This window comes from Eurosta solidaginis, chromosome 5 (genome assembly GCF_040869045.1).
Source record: "Eurosta solidaginis isolate ZX-2024a chromosome 5, ASM4086904v1, whole genome shotgun sequence".
Classification (NCBI taxonomy): Eukaryota; Metazoa; Arthropoda; class Insecta; order Diptera; family Tephritidae; genus Eurosta; species Eurosta solidaginis.
Window position 1 is genome coordinate 45717788 of NC_090323.1, and position 22114 is coordinate 45739901.

At 38.1% G+C, this 22114-nt stretch overlaps 1 protein-coding gene across 5 annotated transcripts in view; it reads left to right on the forward strand.

Moving 5' to 3' along the window:
- Positions 1-15595, forward strand: part of LOC137253491 (WD repeat-containing protein 26 homolog) — a 79670-nt gene extending 64075 nt beyond the window's left edge. For all 5 annotated transcript variants that reach the window (XM_067790487.1, XM_067790484.1, XM_067790485.1 and 2 more), the window contains 2 exons: positions 6800-7752; positions 14207-15595. In XM_067790487.1, the coding sequence (XP_067646588.1) occupies positions 6800-7752; positions 14207-14690 (1437 nt within the window). In that variant the 3' untranslated portion in view covers positions 14691-15595. The remainder of the gene's footprint in view (positions 1-6799; positions 7753-14206) is intronic.
- Positions 15596-22114: the final 6519 nt, after the last annotated feature.

Sequence of the window (22114 nt, forward strand, 5' to 3'; positions counted from 1 at the left end):
TTGGCCGGACGGGACCTACATGTTTTATGCCGACTCCGAACGGCATCTACAAGGCAGATGAGTTTTCACTGAGAGCTTTTCATGGCAGAAATACACCCGGAGCGCTTGGCAAACACTGCCGAGGGGCGACCCCGCTTAGAAAAATTTTCTTCTAATTGAAAAACCTTATTTCTAAAATGTTGATGTTGCTTTGCCCGGGAGTTGAACCCAGGGCATACGGTGTGATAGGCGGAGCACGCTACCATTACACCACGGTGGCCGCCGAGTGCTCTAGAGTTGGAAAACCAAAAAATTTGCTTATCTTTGCACCGAACGAAAAAACCAAAAATATTATGTACCCACTTGCATTACAATAAGATACAATAATAAAATGTTTTAAACGAAAATTTCACCAAATATGCGTACAAAATTCAATTCAATTTACAGAACAATAAATTAAATTATCAGAAAATAAAATAGAAAAAATAACGCAACATTCATTCTATCTCGGTCGTTACAACGTACGCCTGGTAAAGCTAGTTCGTGCGCACCCTAGCGAAACTTTTTGTATTGTGTCATCGGCTGTCATCGACCTCTGAATTAAGTTTGAAATTTCAAGTCTCTAGCTCATCGAGAAGTTACTTAAACCGGTTTCAAATTTCCAAATTATTATCTAATTTTTTCGATCCGTGCGCCACCTAACGGATTTTTTTCCATTTGTTGCATTGTCACGGTGTTCTAACTTATGTGTAAAGTTTTCACGTTTGTAGCTCAATGAGAAGTTACTTAAAAATCGATTGCAAGATTTGTATGAAAAGCGGACGAACATTCAACCGACCTAATATAAAGGAAGTAAAAAGTAGCAATCAGCTGATTTCCGGAAGTCATCTGTTACCGATTCCGCCGTGCTACAGCTATTTCTTATTAGCTTCTCGTTAACATACTTTGTATGATACCGATATCGTACGAAAGAATTTTGGAGCTACCCTGGTTTACATAATGACAGATATGAATCTAGCTGAAAGTTTATTCTTTTATTAAAGATTATTAAGCTGTGTTATACCATTTTCTTCGATAGTTGATGCTTAACCACCAGGCGACTTAACACGTCTCCTAGCAGGGCACGCTCCCTATCCCTTCTTAGCCATAACTGACTAAAATTGGAAACACCATTAGAGGTCAATGCACTCTCCACCTGTTTTCTCTCTTTATATGCATGGTGGTTTGAAATCTGATAACCATTATAAAGTAAAGGCCAGTCTAATGTATATAACATTGAATATGGAAGAAGGGTGGGTGTTAAATGCGCAGTAAAAATGCGTCTATTGGAACAAAGAAATAGCAGAAAACGTTGTACTTGCTTTTACATGCTTCGTAATAAGTAATGTTAATATTGTAGTTTACACAAAAGCAGCTGATTAACCTGCATGGCGGGCGGGTCAATGTGCCCATATTTAGCATTGTGTTATAATAATAGCCGTGTTTTTTAACACGCGCGTATACGTTTCGTTTGCGCGTGTTAAAAAACGCCTATCTTCGCTTAGATAATGCTTAGGAGACCCATCTAGCGGCTGTGGTAAAACAACTAGCTACAGCAACAGGGTGTACCGAAAAGCGGAGACGCAACGCTCTGATGGCCATAGGGTATAACATATAGCTGAATCAGTTGCGATGAATTGTGGACACACATATAATACATAGAATTAGTGTACAGGGTGAAACAAAGACACATATTTCAGTTACATCTGAGTATAATGCGTATTGAAATTTAGTAGGACAAAATTTATGCGCAGCAATTTCAGAGGTGTATTTATAGTTTGTCTCTTAGCAGTCAATATAAAGTTTAAGCGTAAACGGATATACGCGTGTTAAAAAACACGGCTAATAAATATAAAGAGAAACAAGAATGAGAATAGAAGCGAACAGAATACGATTAGTTAGCAAAGACATTATAGCACATCAAAACGAATTTGAAGTTGGATGCTACACCTACATATGTACATACATACATATATGTACATTAATAGATATTTTATAAATAAATAAATGTAAGCGCGATTAACTCCGAAGAGATGTTAGGCGGAGCTTTCCTTCCAATTTGCGCCGTGCTCCTTTTAGTTTTTCGTACAAATTGGCGGGACGAGACCTACTTGTTTAATGGGGACTCCGAACGGCATCTGCAAGGCAGATGAGTTTTCACTGAGAAACTTTTCATGGCAGAAATACACTCGGAGTGCTTGCCAAACATTGCCGAGAGCCGACCCCGCTTAGAAAAATTTTCTTCTAATTGAAAAATTTATTTCTAAAATTTTGATGTTGCTATTCCCCTTGCCATGAACCCAGGATCTTCGATGTGGTAGGCGGAGCACGCTAACATCACACCACAGCGTCCGCCGTGATATTTATTCCATGCATTTGGATTTAGTACATCGTGAACTTTATGGATGAAAAATTCAAGTTAGATATTTTTAAAAATCTGCAAAATTGCAGCCGAAAATGGGATTTGGAAACAGATTCTTACAACCAAAACCATTTTCAGAGCGCTTATCATATGTTAAACGCCTAGGCGATTGTGGCCGTAGCGTTGCAAGCTACGTCAGTAATTCCTTCTTTGTGAATACCAAGGGAAAGCAAGTCTTCATCCACCTTCAGGAAGGTCAGTAAATTCCTGGTAAATGTGGTCGGTTCTAAACCCAGGTGGCCTACTCTGTATTGCGATGCGAAAGAAAAAATACGCGAAATCGCAAAATCGGTACTCTGTATCTTGACATTCGCATGTATATTTTGACTTTCGCATTCACATTTTGCCCATTCGCAATTTTTCTCCCTTTTCGCATTGCCGGCACTCTGTAAAGCGAAAGCGAATGTCAAACAGCATTCATTTTCGCATTTTTCTTGCTACAAGTAATAGGCATTCGCATTGTTCAAATATGTAAGTATTAATTGATGATTTTATAAATTGATATCTTTATATTCATTTAAAAATATATAGGACAACTCAAAAAACAAAACAAACACAAAAGCAACAATTTGTAATCCTAGTGGACTTAAAATACACAAATAAATAACAATTAAATCGAAACCACTTTTTTATAAAGCATTTCTATTTGAAATCATGTCATTTTTTATTTGTTCTCTGATACAACTAGCAATATTTCCCATTCTATGATTTTCCACGTTTTCTGTATTTATCACTTCTTCCAGTTCAATTTCTGAACTGGGAGGATTTCTTCATTTAAATCAATCCTTTCTTCATTTAAATCGTTCCATAATGCTACAGAATCCTTTTTTTAATTTGTTCAACAAAAATTAATCGTTCGCCGAAATTGTAATCGCCTTCCTTCTTTTGTTCTCTTTCTTTGAGTTTGGTCAGTGATGCATACTCAAGCAAAAAATTTGCGGAAAATAAAAAAACGACATTGTTAGCGATGCGATAGCGCTACAGAGTTCCAATTACCTTTCGCATCGCAATTTATTTTCGCATCGCACTGCCTTTCGCATCGCAATACAGAGTAGGCCCCCAGCACACAACCAGACTATTTGATTTGGGTTACGATAAATATATCTATACCAGGATGACTTAGAAGGTTCAATACGGTCATATAAATCGTTTCCGAGATGGGCGGGCTAGTGCCTTAATGGCGATTTTTACTGGAGCGCCCTCTATCTCTCCATCCGGCAAAGAACCATCAACATCGATAACACCCTTCCGGGAGTGTCTTTATCGCTACAACAACAAAAACAACAACATAATCTTTGAGGTCGCAGTGGTGTAACGGTAGTGTGCTTGTCTACCATACCGAAAGTGCCAGATCCCGGTACAACTAACTCTAAAGCAGGATACAAGTTTTTCAACAGAGTCGCCGGTTTGGCAAGCCCTTTAAGTGGTTTTGTGCCACGAAAAGTTTTCACATATGCACTTTATATCATATCCTGAATCAACTTTTATATGCTTCAATTGATTTCTGTATATAATAATCCTATCACCATTCCTCTTGGAGAGTTCCCCTCGCCATACATATTAACATTGAGCGAGCTGATTTTATGATGCGGAAATTTATGAAAATTGAGTTCAGCCCAGTTCATCGTATTCATTTGTTTATCTTTTCCTTTATTTGGTAATTTGTTGTTCCTGTTTGCTTATCAATCAATTCTTTTGTTTGTTGTCATACAAGTCGTGTTTTTTTTTAATTGCTCCAGTTTTGTATTCTTTATGCACGTGCGTTTTATACTCATGTCTGCAATAAAAGGCGCTGAACATTCAATGCTAGTGCGACCTCAGTACACATTTAATATCGATTACAAAAATTACTTCAATGTCAAAGCTCATCGAATCAGTCTGGTAATTTGTTCCAAGCAGCACATCAATCCTACCGATTGTATCATCATTATTAATTCCAAATCCTACAGTCGTGTACTCTTGCCAAGTTGAGCTATATAGATGCAAAATGCGATAAACAATCTGTGCTTCCTTCCGTCACGATAGAAAGGTTTTAAGTCTGCCACTCCGACAAGTTCGGCTTAATGGCTTACTGGTGTATGCAGCGTCTGTTCACTTAGGAGGCGCTGCTGCAAGTTGGCGTTTATTTGGATCAAGCGACTGACTATTTACTTAGACGGGCTATGCGCTGAGCTTGAGATCCAAACGTAAACACTAATTCCAGCGAATGAAAAAAAAGAAAAGACAATTAGACGTTTTAAGAACTATGAATTGATGTTATCTCTTCCTGACTGGTTGAATGTCCTTGTAACTCAATATCGAGTCAGACAAGACACGCCTCTGTGTGTTCATACAATATATCAGGGAAAGCCTGCCGTAGAGAATCTGCTCATGAAATAGAAAGCTGAAAAATTTTCCACTCTTATCCTGCATCCGATGGCGATGATAACAATAATTATGGCGTTCCTCGTTATATATTTGCTGTCTGTTCCATATCATGCTGGAGAAGATAGTTCTATCAGCGAACTAAACCGTGATGGTACAATCTATTATAAGAGCGTACAATTACTTGCGTATGCTGATGATATTGATGTTATTGGCCCGAGGACGATCCGTGACCAATTGCCGTTTTTTAAATCACAATAGCTCCGTATTTGTGCATCGGATTAAAGAAATATGCGAACTAGGGACAACGTGTACTCACTAGACCATAATATATATTTTTTTAATAGTTAGCCTAACTTTTATTGCTTCACTGAAAATAGTTTTTAATCTGTGATCGTTTGTTAAGATTCCATAGCTAAACAAACGCGCTGTACGAAGTACTTGCTGTCATGCAAGAAAGAATCAGCGCATTTGCGCCTTGACACTCACGTCACTGTTGAAGATATAAATTCGAGACTGTGAAGGATATCGTCTCTTTGTTTATATAATCGCTCAAATTTCAATTAGTTTCTTCAACCCTTCTGTAATTTCAGACTTGTGTTGTGTTTGGGTACCAGCATTAAAAGCAAAACCAATGTCAGATTAGAAATCAAACGAAGTATAACTCTTGCCAACAAATGCTAATTTCGGCTGAGTAGGCAATTGAATAGTAAAGTTCTCTCTCGACGAAGAAAAATCATGCTCGCTTATCATACCTCTCCTGACGTATAGCTGGGAATCAGGGACGGTGTCGTAAGAAGATTCGATGTTTTTTGGAGTGCTCGAGAGAAAAGTTCTCCGATAGATTTATGGTCCTGTGCGTGATGTCGAAAGGGAGTATCGAAGGTGGTATAGCTGTGCTGGATGAGCTTTACGCAGATAGTGCAGCGAATTAAAGCCCAGGCGAAGACGCTCCGGCCAAGAAAGTATTTCAGTCGACACCGTAATTTGGAAGCAGAGGAAGAGGGGGAGACTTCCACTTAGTTGGGAAGCGCCAGTTAATGATGATGATGATGGTTGGAGGCTTTTGGGTCGTGAACTTAGAAATTTATCTGCTCTATAAACATAAATCGAAAGAGATCCTTAGCGTAGTAAAAAAAATACTTGGTTCGATTTATCTCCGAGAAGATTTAGAACGAGCATCTCTTCCAATTTGCGTCGTGCTCCTTTTAATTTTCCTCACAAATTGGCGGGATGGGACCTACATGTTTTGATTTCGAACGACATCTGCAAGACAGATGAATGGTGACACTGAGAAGCTTTACATGGCAGAAATATACTCTGAGTGTTTGCCAAATCACTTCCGAGGGGCGACCCCGACTAGAAAAACTTGTTTCTTATTGAAAAGACTTCTAAATGTTTGATGCTACTTTGCTCGGGAGTTGAACTCAGAATCCTCGGTGGGGTAGGAGGAACCATGTGATTCAAGGAGGAGGAAAATTGTGATTCAAGGAGTTGATGAGCGCAATTCACAGCTTCCGCAACCCAATTGTAATGAATGAATATGAATGTATCATGCACAGGCGAGGCTCTGGCAACCCAAGTTCCTCATGAAAATAGGTTGTAAGGGCGGGGTAGCCTTGAAGGTTCAATGTGGTCATATTAAATTATACCCCAGATGGTCGGATTAACGGTTACCGCAACTAACCGGATCTATATTCGGCAAAGGAACATCAACAGCGATAACACCCCCAAAAAATTCTGGGAGTTTCTTTATCGATGCATCAACATCAACAACAACAACATTAAGTAATTAATATATTTAAAATCAAACTTTTCCTAAAACCCACAGCTAGGTATATTGCGCGTCGAATTTAGTATCGATTATAATTTTATTTAATTGCTTTGAGATTCAACCCGGCTTTTGTCTGACCTAGTTATATTGCAATATTTTTTTTAATTGCATTAATATAAATTTTTTTTAAATTTATTTATTCTCTCTTTTTCCATTAACAGGAGCTTGAACCGCTTATTGATAATGGCAAACCATCGATTATCGTCGAAATGAAATTTTTATTATTAGAGCAAAAGTACTTGGAATTCTTGGACGATGGTTGTCCATTGGATGCATTACATGTATTGCGTAACGAACTAACACCGTTACAACATAATACATCACGTGTTCATCAATTATCCTCATATATGATGTGTTCGAATAATCATGATCTCTATCAACGAGCCAAATGGGAAGGTAAAGGCATATTATCACGCGCTGTTGTTATGGACCGTTTACAGGCATTTATGCCACCATCGGTTATGATGCCACCACGTCGGTTACGTCATTTGTTGCAACAAGCTGTTGAATTACAATCGACACGTTGCGATTTTCACGATATGGCCTTCAAAACGAATTTACAAAATGTATCATTACTTAGCGATCATACTTGCGATACCGATGGCTTTCCAATGCAAACCATACAAGTTCTCACCGATCATTGTGATGAGGTGTGGTATTGTAAATTCTCTCCGGATGGTTTAAAATTAGCAACAGGCAGTAAAGATTCCACAGTTATTATATGGGATGTAGATCCATACAAATTTACATTAAAACATCGCACCATACTCGAGGCACAATCAAATATAAGTGTAGCATTTGTTAGCTGGAGTCCAGACTCGAAATTGTTGTTAGTTGGTGGCCCAGACGATACGCCAGAAATTGGTATATGGAATGTTGATGATGGCAAGTTGGTGCTAAAAATGTCACAATCGGTTGATGACAGTTTATCTTGTGGTGCTTTTAATCGCGATGGTACACGCTTCGTTTGCGGTGGCCAAAAGGGACAATTTTATTTGTGTGACTTGAGTGGCACTATACTCAATACGTGGGAAGGTGTACGCATTAATAGCGTAGCTTATCGCGCCGACAATAAGACTATAATAGCATCCGATAATCATTATCGTATAAGAGGGTGAGTAATGAGTGGACGGTTTTTTTTTGTAATATTTTAAGTTATTTTTGAAAAGGGTTGTCATTCATCATGTCATATATATATATGAAATTTGAATTAATGTCGCTTAAGATGGAAACTCTTTAATTTCGTACCTTTTGACCAACTCCCAGCTAAGTTAGGCTGAACTGGTCACTGCCTGAGGGCCTCACAAGACTGAATGGGTCCATAGTGTTACCAGAAGTTTGCTTAACGCCCAAACTGAATGACCCTATCAGAAACCAGGCGCTAGGCAGTCGGTTCTATGTACCGGAGCGACTCGGGGATTTTTCCCGACCAAGGACTGTCATTTCAGTGTGACCCCATTTAATTTGTCTCGTCCCTCCCACAAATTGTCATCCTCCCAGCAGCTCCTTGCAGCAGGACTGCTACATATTCTCTTACTCCGGGAAGGTATCGAACCCAATCCGGGTCCGTCTCCTGACCCCGGTCCTGAGAAATGGTTTTGCTGCATTTGCCAGAAAAGAATCTTTTTAGGACGGTCATACTCTGTTCAGTGTGTCTCGTGCAAGGGATGGTTGCATCGGACAGGTTGTTCTGTGCTTGATCCCAAAACCCGACGTCCACGTAACTTTTATAAATCTTTTGTGGCTCCTTGCTGCTCACGCCCAAGGGCGTCCCGTAGTCTACGCCTAAGCGTATCCCCACTACCTTCCAGCAGCTTCGCTGCTCAGCAAGCCACAACAAGTACCCGCTGCTGCTCGCGCCCCACGGCGCCAACAACTCCAAGATGTTCTGGTCTCCGCGACGGCAACCCCTCGACGGGTTTCATCGCGCCATGTTGCCAGGTCGCAAACCCAAATCATCCGGGTACCCCAATGCTTGCCCAAGGGCGCCCAGTCCCAAGGCCACAACAGCAATTGCGTCCTGGCCTTCCACAACCAAGGCGTAGTCACCCGTCACTTACCCCTAGAGTGGCGGCGTCACCCCTCATGCACTTCAGAATTCTGCAGTTAAACTGTAATGGACTAACTGGGAAGATTACGGAGATAGTCGATTTCATGAAGCGGCTCAACATCCGCATTGCTGCGATTCAAGAGACTAAACTCACAGCAAGATCTGCATTGCAGACCTGCTCTGGTTATAATGTCCACAGGAAAGACCGCGAGAGCGGAAATGGAGGCGGCCTCGCGTTTATTATACACCACTCTGTGCAATATTATATATTTGATCCTGGCATCGACCGCAGGGACAATGTCTTAGAACGTCAAGGCCTATCTGTCCGGTCAGGCGATGCAAATCTAGAAATCATCAACATCTACATCCCTCCTGTCACCTGTTGCCCCAGTGGATACCGCCCTAATATCGAGGCCTTACTCACTGGCAACAATCGCATTATCTTAGGCGATTTCAATGCCCATCACGACCTATGGCATTCAAACTTGCGGGCGGACAGTAGGGGTGAGATGTTGGCGGATCAAATAGACGAAACGACGTTCTGCACAATAAACGGAGACGCCCCCACACGTATGGTAGGAAGCTGTCATAGGTCGCCAGATATCTCAATCGTGAGCGCAGAACTCGTAAACTGCGTCAACTGGCAGCCGATGGTAACATTGGCATCCGACCACCTGCCCATACTTATTTCGTTCGAGCGTACCGCCGACTTCATCGTCACCGAAAAACGCACTTACATAAACTTCATAAAAGGAAAGTGGGAAGAATATAAATCTGCAACAGACAGCAGCTTTGCTGCCCTCCCTATCCCGACTGATGCCCGCCAAGGGGAGCGTGCCTTCCGTAAGGTCATTGAATCCGCCTCGGCACATTTCATTCCCGCCGGGAGAATTCCCGAAATCCGGCCCCACTTCCCGGCGGAGGCCGCGAGCTTAGCGAGGGAACGCGACCTTATAAGACAGCTTGATCCAGGCGACCCCCAAATAAGGGATATAAACCAACGCATCAGATTGCTTGTGGACGAACACAAGCGGGCGAAATGGGAAGAGCACCTAAGAGGTTGTAACCTCTCTACCGGTGTAGGTAAACTTTGGTCCACCGTAAAGTCCCTATCGAATCCGACTAAGCACAAAGACAAAGTTTCCATCGCCTTTGGCGATAAGGTGCTGTCGGATACGAAAAAATGCGCGAGCGCTTTCTGCCGACAATATATAATGCATCCTACGGTCGACAAAGATAGACGGAGAGCCAATAGACACGCACATAAACACAAATTCAGCGCGTCACCAATTACCATCACCGCTAGAGAGGTTGAGGACGCCATTGGTCGCGCTAAACCATCCAAAGCAGTGGGTCCAGACGGCATAGCCATGCCGATGCTTAAAAACCTAGGGAAAGAGGGTTTCAAATATTTAGCGCATGTCTTCAACCTGTCTCTTTCCACCTTTGTCATACCCGAGAAATGGAAAATGGCCAAGGTGGTCCCGCTACTAAAGCCTGGTAAACCAGCTAACATAGGAGAGTCGTATCGTCCGATATCTCTCCTATCGCCAGTGGCAAAGACGCTTGAAGCCATTTTGCTCCCTCATTTCCAAGCACATTTGCAGCTAGCCCCTCATCAGCATGGTTTCAGAAAACTCCATAGCTCTACCTCCGCGCTAAATGTCATTAGCACCCAGATAAATTGCGGTTTGAATCAATACCCCCACCATAGAACAGTACTCGTAGCGCTAGACCTATCAAAAGCTTTTGATACGGTCAACCATGGCTCGTTACTGCAAGACCTGGAAGGGTCTACCCTTCCCCCATGTCTTAAAAGGTGGACCGCAAACTATCTGGGTGGTCGGCAGGCATCGGTGCAATTCAGAAACAGGAGAGAATTAAACAAGGGGTGCCACAGGGTGGTGTCCTATCCCCGATTTTGTTTAATTTCTACATATCTAAGCTACCTTCACCACCGGAAGGAGTCACAATCGTTTCCTACGCCGATGACTGCACAATAATGGCCACAGGCCCAGGCCCAGAGATCGATGAGCTATGCAATAAAATAAACGGCTATCTCCCTGATCTCTCCAGTTTTTTCGCCTCGCGAAACCTGGCATTGTCACCGACTAAATCTTCCGCGACCTTATTTACAACATGGACGCCCCAAATGTCGACCATATTGAACATCCACGTTGATGGCACTATGCTACCGACTGTCCTACACCCCAAAATCTTCGGTGTGACGTTTGATCAGGATCTACATTTTGGTGTGTACGCAATTGTTCCAAGAATTCAGAGCCGTAATAAAATCCTCAAATCCCTTGCTGGCAGTACCTGGGGGGAAAGATAAAGAAACGCTCTTGACCACATACAAAGCAATTAGCCAGCCGATTTCGTGCTACGCGTCACCCATTTGGTCGCCAAGCCTAAAAACCACCCACTGGAAGAAACTACAGGCCTGCCAAAATACTGCTCTCAGAGTCGCCACGGGCTGTCTTCTTATGTCCCCAGAACACCATCTGCATAATGAGGCGAGAATACTCCCCATCAGGGAGAGAAATGAGATGCTGACCAAACAGTTTCTGTTGAATACCCAGAAACCTGGGCATCCCAACAGACATCTGATTGACGAACCAGCACCGCCTAGGGGCCTAAGGAGTCATCTCCGTAAGCATTTTGAGGAAATACGGCACCTGAGAACCCAGCCGTATGAAGCGAAAAAACACAAGCAGGTCCTTGGTGAACTCCATAGACAGGCGTCGGACCTTTATGGCGGGAATTGCCCGGTGAATCCAGTACTTGAAGAAAAATATCCAGAACTCGCGGAAGAGGAACGCATACTCCCCAGGGAAACGCGTGTCACTCTTGCTCAACTTCGTTCTGGATACCGTAACAGGTTAAACTCTTACCTATCCAGAATCAACCCCGACATACAAAATGTATGCCCCGCTTGCAATGTGTCCCCACATGACACCAACCATCTCTTTAATTTTAATGTGGAACCAACGCCTCTAACACCCCTTTCCTTATGGTCCACCCCTGTTGAAACGGCAAGTTTCCTTGGACTCCCGTTAGAGGATATTGATGACAATTTGTGATCGGTCGCGGCTATTAGGTGGGGCGAGCATTGCTACAACAACAACAACAACATCAGAAACCAGAACCTATGTTATGAAATAACTCCTTCCGCTTGGCTAGCTAGAAACTTTCTAGCTTTCTGCGATTTGCTGCTTGTAGATGTGATAACTTTGTCACTCCTAACAGCTGCAGGCGTAGCCTATCGAACGTACGGCTGTAAGACCGGCACATGATCTTCAACACATAACAGACCCGCGCTTGGTTCTAAAAAACCCTAAGCAAAGCTCATTGCTACCACGAATTTATAGAAAATCAGCTTTTGCCGCGGGCTATGAATGATGTGTCATTCGTGTTTTGATTAGTGTCATCCGATGCTTAAGTAAAAATTGAAAAATGCTGGCACTATGCATTCCGCAAAAAACGGGAAAAGTCCATAAAGTCGAAATCAGTTGTTCTCACTGAATGCGTGTTTGAATGTTTGGTTCGCAGCGAACAATCACACAAAGTACTATTTTTAAAATTGCATTTTTACGAAAACAAAGTGGTTTACTTTGTAAAAGATCGAACTTTGTTTCATGCAGAACGAAACTTTGAAATATGTAAGTTTCATTGCGAATAAAAAAAAATTTCAATCGAATGACTCGTTTTTGATGTATAGCTGTGTAAACAACAGTTTTACTATTTTTCACTACAACTTGCAATTGCCCCGCTCCTTTTTACCCCTTTGTTTATAGCATGCATCAGTAGCAATCGCCAAAAGGGGTCTATAAATAACAAAATACGCCGAATGGTTGTGTTCTATCGCTTGATAGTGCTTAACGAGAAACCCCTTCATTTGTATAGATGGTTTTGACCTCTTTAATGAAGTGGGATATCCTCTTCCTCAACAGCCACGTTGAGTTTCAATAGAAACACTTCCGCGATTCGTCTTCATTCATTCACAAAGCCTTTTTTCGAAAAAGTGATTTTTGCTAACCTGAAGTATTTCCGCTGTTAGGGCTGACTACTAAATAATCTCAGCTCTTAACAGTTTAAAATTTGTAGATGGCAATAGTGACATGGTTGCCGAAACGCAATTGCACTGTACTTTGTCGTGTACTGGTTCACCTTCGTATCAATTTATTGCCTCTCTTTCAATCTTCGGAAGAGAGATCCACTACCAACGAATATTTATTCAAAGGAGATGGCACTCGATACGTTGGGAAATTACTCGATGTTTTTCAAAGAAGTCGTGCCGTATTTGTGTTTATTTTAATGATGGAATTAAATTAATTAATTAAGGCTGTGTGCGAGTTTGCCTAAATTGCTACCTACATAAATACACAAAAAACCTAAATCACTGGAAACTATCGGTAAGGCAGTGCAAAAGAAAAAATTTAGAATTTTTTTGAGCATACTTTTCAACCTAAATTGAAATGTCAAACTTGAACAAAAAAATAGAAATTGATTTTTATTTATTTTTGTCGATATGCGCTTATGCCAGTACCATGACATGCACCGTATTGTTCAGTGGACGCTGGATGGTACTTTAGTTGGTGTAGCGACTGGGCTTCCAATATAGTATGGTGCTGTTGGTGGAGTCTCCAAATGGTTTCTGGTGGATGCTGGATTTAGAAGACTGCAAAATGAGGATCAAACGCGCATCACAATCTTCTCACAATGGCCAGCCATATGGACCTAAAGTGTTAGTGAGATATACCACATGCCGAGTGTAAGCAATATCGTGATGGACGTCCCTCTCCACCAGCTGCTAAAAATGTGGCCAACTTCCCCGGAACCGCTGAACTTTCTTGATTTCTATCTAGAGGTTATTTACTTGTTATATACTTGTCATGGGTCGTAGCGCTCCCTACTCTGTGCATGCATATATATTGCAAACGGGAAAGATGTAAAATTTTCTTATCATTTTCCTAGCATAAATTGACAACCTAAATTATTCTTTAACTCGCACAGTTCTGACAGCTTTTTACCTAAATTATTGCAGTGCTGGAAAGTTCCAGTGGAATATTAGTTTAGGTATCTAAAATTTAGGCGAACTCGCACCCAGCCTAATTCTCTTTCCAAAAATCAAATTTAAGAAAAGAAGAAAAAAAAAATCCGTTAGGTGGCGAAGGGATCGAAATATTGAGATAAGAATTTGGAAATTTGGTGTTTTGAGATCGATGTACAATTAATTGACTAATAATATCTCCTTTCCTACCAACTTTCCAATCCAAGTAGTATGCGCTCCACTATTATATTTTTACTTCTCTTAAATATTTTTGCAATTTCTGCGTCAAAATTTAAAAATCAAAGTTTAGCAAGAATATGTCTATATAAGGAAACATTTTTCACTGATTTTTGTCCATTTATGTATATAAAGAAAGTGCTTAAAATTTTTAAATTTTATTTATTTTTTTAAATTTCAAATAATTTTTTATTAACAATCCTTTGAATTTTTATCGCCCCCGCTTAGCTACAATTTCGATGATCCCGGCACTGATTTCGATATACTCAAAGAACCACATCCGATAATGACCTTCACCGTGAACTCCGCCGATCGTTTGGCGTTGCTCAACATTTCCAGCCAAGGACTGCATCTATGGGATTTGGAAGACAAGTGCCTGGTGCGACGGTTTCAAGGTATCCGTCAAAGTAAATTTGCCATACACTCATGTTTCGGTGGTGTGAATGAAAGTTTTGTCGCGTCTGGTAGCGAAGATAAACTCGTTGTTATATGGCATATACGACGTGAAGAGCCATTAGGTAAACTAGCTGGTCATACGAAAACTGTTAATTGTGTTTCATGGAATCCCGTGTATCCGTCCCTATTGGCATCAGCCAGTGACGATGCCACCGTACGTATTTGGGGTCCAAAATCGCACAGTGCCAATGCTACGCCAGAAAGTGATGATTGTTCGTCATGTTCATCGTCATCCTCATGGAATATGACATCGTAATTTAGCAACAGAGCACTAACACAAATACACACATATGCATATATACAGACATATACGACGCAATATAAGAGTGACACCCGCAGTTCAATTGATGATGCAATGAATGAAAAGAGCAAGCAGCCTAGCATAACGCCGTTGTTGAGAAGAAGCCATAGCCGTCAAGTAAATTAATTAACAACAAAACAATAGCAATATTACAATAACAAAGAACCAACAACAACAATAAATAAAACTTTTTAATAAAAGTACATAAATAAAAATAGCGAAAATAGTATGAAGTGGCAAGCAAAGGATAATTCATGTTTATACATACATAGGCAAAACAAAAAAACAAAAATGGTATTGAACTTTAGTAGACAAACAGAAAAGAAACAAACAGAAATAGAATTAGTACTAATTAAGATAGGATAAAGAGCGGTTTATTTACAGTATGTATTTAGAGAAGCGTTAAGGTGCATTGTGCAAGATTTTACAATATGTCATTGTAAAAAAAACAAATTTTGAATACGCAAATTGAGTAGAGCATTGACGCGTTTTGAAGTTCTATTAGAAAAGGAAATGAAACGAAAAACCCGCTAGCCGTACTGGGTAATGTTTCTTTATACCTTTAGATTGTAAGCGAAACATCATAAAAAACAAGCAAGCCGAAAATCGAACTTATTTCAAGTAACTGAAGGCCGCTTTGGAAAAACTTGTAAAGCATTTCTCTCAAAATTAAATGTGTCGGCGTTGGTCAGAGTAGGGGCAAAACCCCAGAAAATTAAAAAAAAAAAAAAAAAAAACAAAAAGTGGTTTTGCTTTTTTTATTTTAAGCAACCACCTAAAAAACTAATGTAATCTTGAATTTCGAAAAAATAAAAAAAATTTCGGAAATAATAATGTTAATACCGAATGAATGCCATGTATTAACTATTGAAATCGTTTTTGAGAACTGTTTTTTTTTCTATATTAATTTTTGAAAAATAGATTTCTTATTTAAAACTTTTTTAAAAGATTGCAAAAATGCCACAAATTTCACATAACTTATTTACTTTTTAGTGAATTATTTTTTAACTTCGACTGTGGTGTGGAATATCAACCCATCTCGTCCTATTGAAGCAAACTTTTGAAAGACATGATAGTGTCGCACCTCTGAATTTGTTTTAAAGCGTCCTGTTAGCATAAATGCAAAACAGTTTTGAAGGCGTTATTTAAACAAATTCAGAAATAACACACCTTTGAAAAAATTCTCAGTTAGGGATTTCTACGAACAATAAAAACCGAGATGAATTGGCAGACGAGATAGGCTGATGTTGCACCCAAACGTCGATTTCAAGTATCGAGATTTTATTTTAGTAACTGGTAATTTCTTTTTGAAATTTTTTTTATATAAAGAATGGTTGTTTTTTTTACATCAAAGCAGTCCAAGAGCTTCAAAGCCTAAATTCCCAAAAAACAACGGAAAATTCTATCGACTTCAAAGTTGCACATTTGCAATTCTAAAATAGATTGAAGTCAAAATTGCATGTTTTAAAGTTTTGAAAAAACTGATATTTTGTTCAATTTGTTTTTGGAATTTTCGATGCATTTTTCAATATTTATTTCACGATTGGTTTTTAATTTGCTTTCCAGGTTTAAAAAATCTTTGGTTGTTTTCGTATTTCAAACCCTCAATTTTCAACTTTGTTCAATACTCATTTACACATTTATGTTCCAATTTCGATTAAAAAGCTTTAAAAATGGAACTTCATAGTTTTCCGATACGTTTTTCAACATTTCAAAATTCGATTTCGAAACTAAAAGGATCTTTAGCTTCGGCCAAGGCGAATTCAGTACAAGGCGGTAATATTCCATCAGCTGATTGCTTCTTCTTGATAATTACCAAGAAACACCTGAATCAAGGCGAATCTATACCTAGTGGTGGCAAAGCGAATTCAACCAATTCGCCGTACAAAAGAATGTCAAGTCAAAAGAAAATTTGAATTGATTTCGATTAACTGACATATTAAAGTACAAGGCGCTGTATGGAAAATACTCAAGAAGAAGCAATCAGCTGTTGGGATAACAGCACCTGGTACTGAATTCGCCTTGACCTTGATATTAAAAAAAAAGATGTCGGTTAATCGTAATCAATGCTAATTTTCTTTTGACTTGACATTATTCTGCACGGCGAACTGCGTTGAATTCGCTCTGCCATCACCTTGTATAGATATGCCTTGGCCTCAGCTCAGTACAATTTATTTATATTTTTTCGAATTTTCGACTAGAAAATCCTTTTTTTACAGTTTTTTGGACATTTGACTTTCTAGTTCCAACAATACATAATACAAGAATACAAGGTAATTCCAATTTGACATATTTGACATGAACTGTTTTAGTTGTCAAGCTCTGAAATCATTACCACCTCAACAAATTTGTATACTCCTTTAAGGAGAGTTGTGCTTCTAAAACTTTGGACTGCTAAGTGGGTAAACCACTCTGCAAATAATTGCTAAGAACTTTGTTTCCTACAACATTTTGGGCATTGCGACTAAGTCTTCTTTTTGCTCTGGGTACCCCCCCTCTTACCCTATTAGGAGAACGTATATATGCGGAGTACCTTTCCATCCGGTGTCGATATATTACGGTTTTGATTATGCAACAGGTGCGGGTCGTCCTGAGACTTCACCTCACATGCGATTCCTTCCTATCCTGCCTTTAGAAGCTTGGAAAACTTTCTTTATATATTTCAAGTGGTTAATATTGTTCAGCCTTATAAACTTAATTCCATTGTACCTGATTAACTGAGTAGGTGTAGGAGTTTCTTGGTTCGTTCCGCATGATTCTGACCATGACATTAAGCAGCTTCCTTTCTTCATATCTCCAAGTTTCGTTAGACATCTGCCACCCATAGTTGGATCTGGTTCGTCGTTTCATTCATCTTCCTATGGAAAGTCGGAGTCGCAGCATTTTTCTCCTTTTAGAATCTTAGAGTAAAATCGAAGTATCTGAGTTAGCTTATCAATTAGTTGCTGCTAGAAAGCTACTCCGCAAGGCGGCCAGTAAGAAGAAGGCACTTTTCAAATACAACGCCCAAGCCACTCAGCTACATAGTGGGGCTAGGCCTGTCATTGCAATGGCTTAAGACCCAATGGTGAAAAAAAAACTGATGCAGTAGATGTATGCCTTTGGACCGGTGTTCGGTTCAATACGTGCCCGGAAAAACTTGTTAAACCTCAAAAATATACAAAAAAGTGGACTCGTGCTTCACACAACCGCTGCATATTTCACACGTCTTTGCTACATATTAATATGGAAAAAAGGCAAGAAAAATTGCATAAAAAATATCACTTTGGGCCATTTATTTTTTGAGGATATGGCGGGTTGTTTATAGAGTATAAAACATAGTTTATGACAAATGGCGGCAAAGAGAAGTAGTGGAACTACGCATGGGACGGAAAATAATAATTTTTTTTTCGGAGTCGAAAAAGTCTTCGTCAAAAAATTGTCCTAGGTGAAAATGTGTGAGTTCCCAGGTATCCCTATAGAAATATCATGTCGAATCATGCATCCTTTTTATTTTTCGAACTTTTTCCATAAAAGTCGACATATAAAAGTAAAATCTGTATTTTTATTTTTTGAGTCCGATAGAACTAGTTAAACTCGGACTTTTAAAAATAAAAGTCCGGAAATAAAAATTAAATCCGGGCTTTTATTTTTTAAGGCCAAAATAAAAGGCCGGCTTGATAACAAAGAAACGGCTTATCCGAATTAGAAAAATTTGTTTATTTCGTATAAGCCGTTTCTTTGTTATCAAGCCGGACTTTTGTTTTGGCCTTAAAAAATAAAAGTCCGGATTTAACTTTTATTACCGGACTTTTATTTTTCAAAGTCCGAGTTTAACTAGTTCTATCGGACTCAAAAAATAAAAATCCGAAAATAATTTTTATCTTGATCCAAATATATTAAAAGTCCAAAATTAATAGTTTTGCAAAAAGGAATAACAGTTTCCGCCCCTGCTTACAAGGTATAACCGTTCTCTCTTATGGTCGGCCATGATTTTTTTGAAAGTTTTTGTGCAATAAAAAATTTAAAAATCAATCTGAAAACAAAAGAAAATCAAAAAATAAGCAAATTCAAATTTGTTTTTGTTTGATAAAAAAGTAAATATTTATGCGTGCAGTTGAGAAATTTTCAATTTTTTCATTGCGGGAAAACGTCAATATTGTGAGAAACGGTTATACCTTGTAGGTGCTTTTATCATGGAACTTCTTTAATTTTTTTTAAGACTCATTCACTATTTTAAAATTTTTTTCATTATTAATAACATTTTGAAACATATTTTCCAATACTGATATTATTTTTAATGAAATATTGATATAAAAAAGTTGTTTTAGCTCTGTCGATTATCGAGACATTTGATTGTGAGGAAAATTTCTTTCGAAAATGTCCACTGCGCGCAGCTAAGAAAATAAAAAATGTATGTAAAATTTATATCGACTGCTGAGTGGAATAACACCCTATCTTGGCTACCGTTTCCAAAAACGCCTATCTCAGGAAACGTTTGAATAACTCCATATCTCAGAATTCGGTTGAAGAACGCCCTATCTCAGATTTTGTTTCAAAAACGCCCTATCTGAGCTCAAACTCAATACATTTTGACATTAGCTGGGGTTTTTATGAAAATAATTCTGAAATAAAGCGTTCTTCAACAGAATTGCGGCAGTCGAGATGGGGTGATATTCCACTCAGTAGTCGATATGCAATAGCTACAATAATAGTAACAAAAAAATATACTACAAATACAACAATACATATAAAAAACAAAAAATAAACGAAATATATAAATTGCAAACAAAACTAAGCGTATTAAAACTTACAAAAAAAATTTAAATCAGAAATTTGATTTAGAGCGTAAATAGAACGTTTATACCTACATATAAACTTGCATACATATATACACATACATTAGGTAAGAGCGTTAATAATAATACTAGTTATTATAATAGTAATAATGAGCAGCACTGCATTGGGAAAACAGTAAATTTTGTAGTGGCGCATAATAATTGGGGAAACGCAATTCAAATAGCTCATAATTTTTTTCAAATGTACAGCTATGGAAATGTAAATGGCACATTTTTTAAAGTCAACTTCGATATGCTATACTAATGTTAATTAAAAAAAAATACGAAGAAGTATTTGCTTTTTTAAAAAGATTTATTTCTCACTTTGACCGATAATAAAAAATAAATATTGAATTCAACTTTAACACCAAGAAAAAAATTTCAAATTCCGAAAAAGTAACAAAATCAGCTGGGCACATAAAACAACCTTCAAAAATTAAAGAACATCGAATTAAAACAAACTGTCTTATAACAAGCCTAGAGGATATTGCCATACCCAATGACACTAATATGCTATCTGCGCGTGGCATAATGGATCATTTTTCACCATCGTTATACCGTTTTCACACAGAAACTTAATCGAATTACAATTATGTTTAATGAAATAATTAAGTTTCCCTTTTCATACAGGGCCTTTTGCTTCATTAAGCGAACATCTGTCAGCAGCTCCAAAAAATATTTCGTTTTTACAAAAAATAGTTAAAATGGAAAGCAGCCGTTTCCTGCTTAACTATAAATACAATCAAAATTAAATCATTCGCAACTAACCAAATATTTGCCTATATTCGAAAAAGCCATATTACTTTTTGCAGCAAATGTAGCAAAAATTTAATTTTGAATTTTTTTCGTGTTTTTCTATTTTTCGTCAATTGTTGAAAATAATTTATTTTTGATTGTCATTTGTTATATTGACAATGAAATTTGAAGCACCAAGCAAAACCGACTGAATTTTTCACTCGTTTAGGCATTCAATAAAGCAATAATGAAATAATTAAGAATTGGTATTTTGTATGGAGGCTTGAGTTCAATTAGGGCTGTAATGTAGAAAACTTGACTAATTATTTCATTAAGCCTCTGTGTGAAAATGGCATTATAATGGCAGCATATGTTAGCGCATCGGGTATTTCGGGGCCTTGGCCTCCGACTTTTGCTTTTCGTCAGTATTGCGTGGTTATCCTCACTTTTTTTCGAGAAACACTAAAACTGTTTGTTCTGCGCTATGCATGTTCACATGAGCCTTCTATCTTCAATTGTTGTGTATTTAAATACTTTAAATAATACAAAACGTTTAACCACGCAAAATATTGAACTCTTCCAATGAATGTTACGCCTTTACTCTGCATATAAAAGTAAATTGTGCCATTTATGTGTCCACTTATAAATAGCGAAGTTTACAGATAACAGTTAACAAAAAACCAGACAAAACGAAGCCTAGCAAGTGTGAGAATTACTGCAGCGCCAAAAATAGCACACAAATTTTTGCATTACGATCAATATATTGTTGAAAAAATTTCACATTTGTGGTATTCACGTGACACAGTTTAACAGCTTAATTCATTAGGTGGTTATATTTTTAATACAATTTACCAAACCAAATACACTATAGAGAAATAATTTTTAAGCAGACGAGTTAATAACCAACTCACATGAACACCCCAATTTCCTGACATTTTGTGCCATTTGTGTGCCCATAGCTGTAGTTGAAGAACGCTATTCACTATATGTGACCCGGTCTATGAAAAGGTGGCTTATCACTAAAAAAAAAAAACAACTGTTTCTCGCAATTTCTTTTTTGAGTCATAGACCGAGTCACATATGTTGCTTGAAGTCTCAAACAGGTATAATATTTCGGTATGCGTACTGTAACATCTAAAACTTTACACAATTATTAGTGAATACCCTAATGATTGCAAATAATGCAACATGTTGAATTTCATATATAGCATGAATACCCTTTTATTGATATCAAACGAATTGAATTTTTTAAGTAGCTAAACGCAAATTAAGCTACGTTTTAATTAAGTGCTTATTAATTATAAACCTTTAAATACTCTTTTTTAACATAAAACTCTGAAAACTAAAACGTTTGATATATTTTAAAAGCTTTTTTGTTTTTACGAAATTTTAAAACTTAAATATGTAGAATTTAATGCCTGTTAAAGAAAATTTTTAGACTTTTACCCAGTTGGGTATTTAAAAAATAATTATTTTGAGTTGAATTAAAATAAAATAAAATATATTGATACTTTTTAAAAATGTTGCATATTTCAGGAAACATACATATTTGTTTTTCCTTTGTTTTTATAATGATAAAAATAATATTTTTTTACAAAGATTTTTTTTTTCAAAGAAACTAAATGGCATGATGAAATGAATATTCAGGTGTTCTCATCTCTTTGACATTTTCCCTTATTCCGGCAAGTTCGGCATGCATATTTTATAGGGTTGTCTATCATACATAACTGCCTTTGAATTCTACTACGATCGGAGTAGATTTTACTATACGTTTTGTAGTATAATAGCTATATACGCCGCTACCAGAATTTTGTAGACAAAAGGATT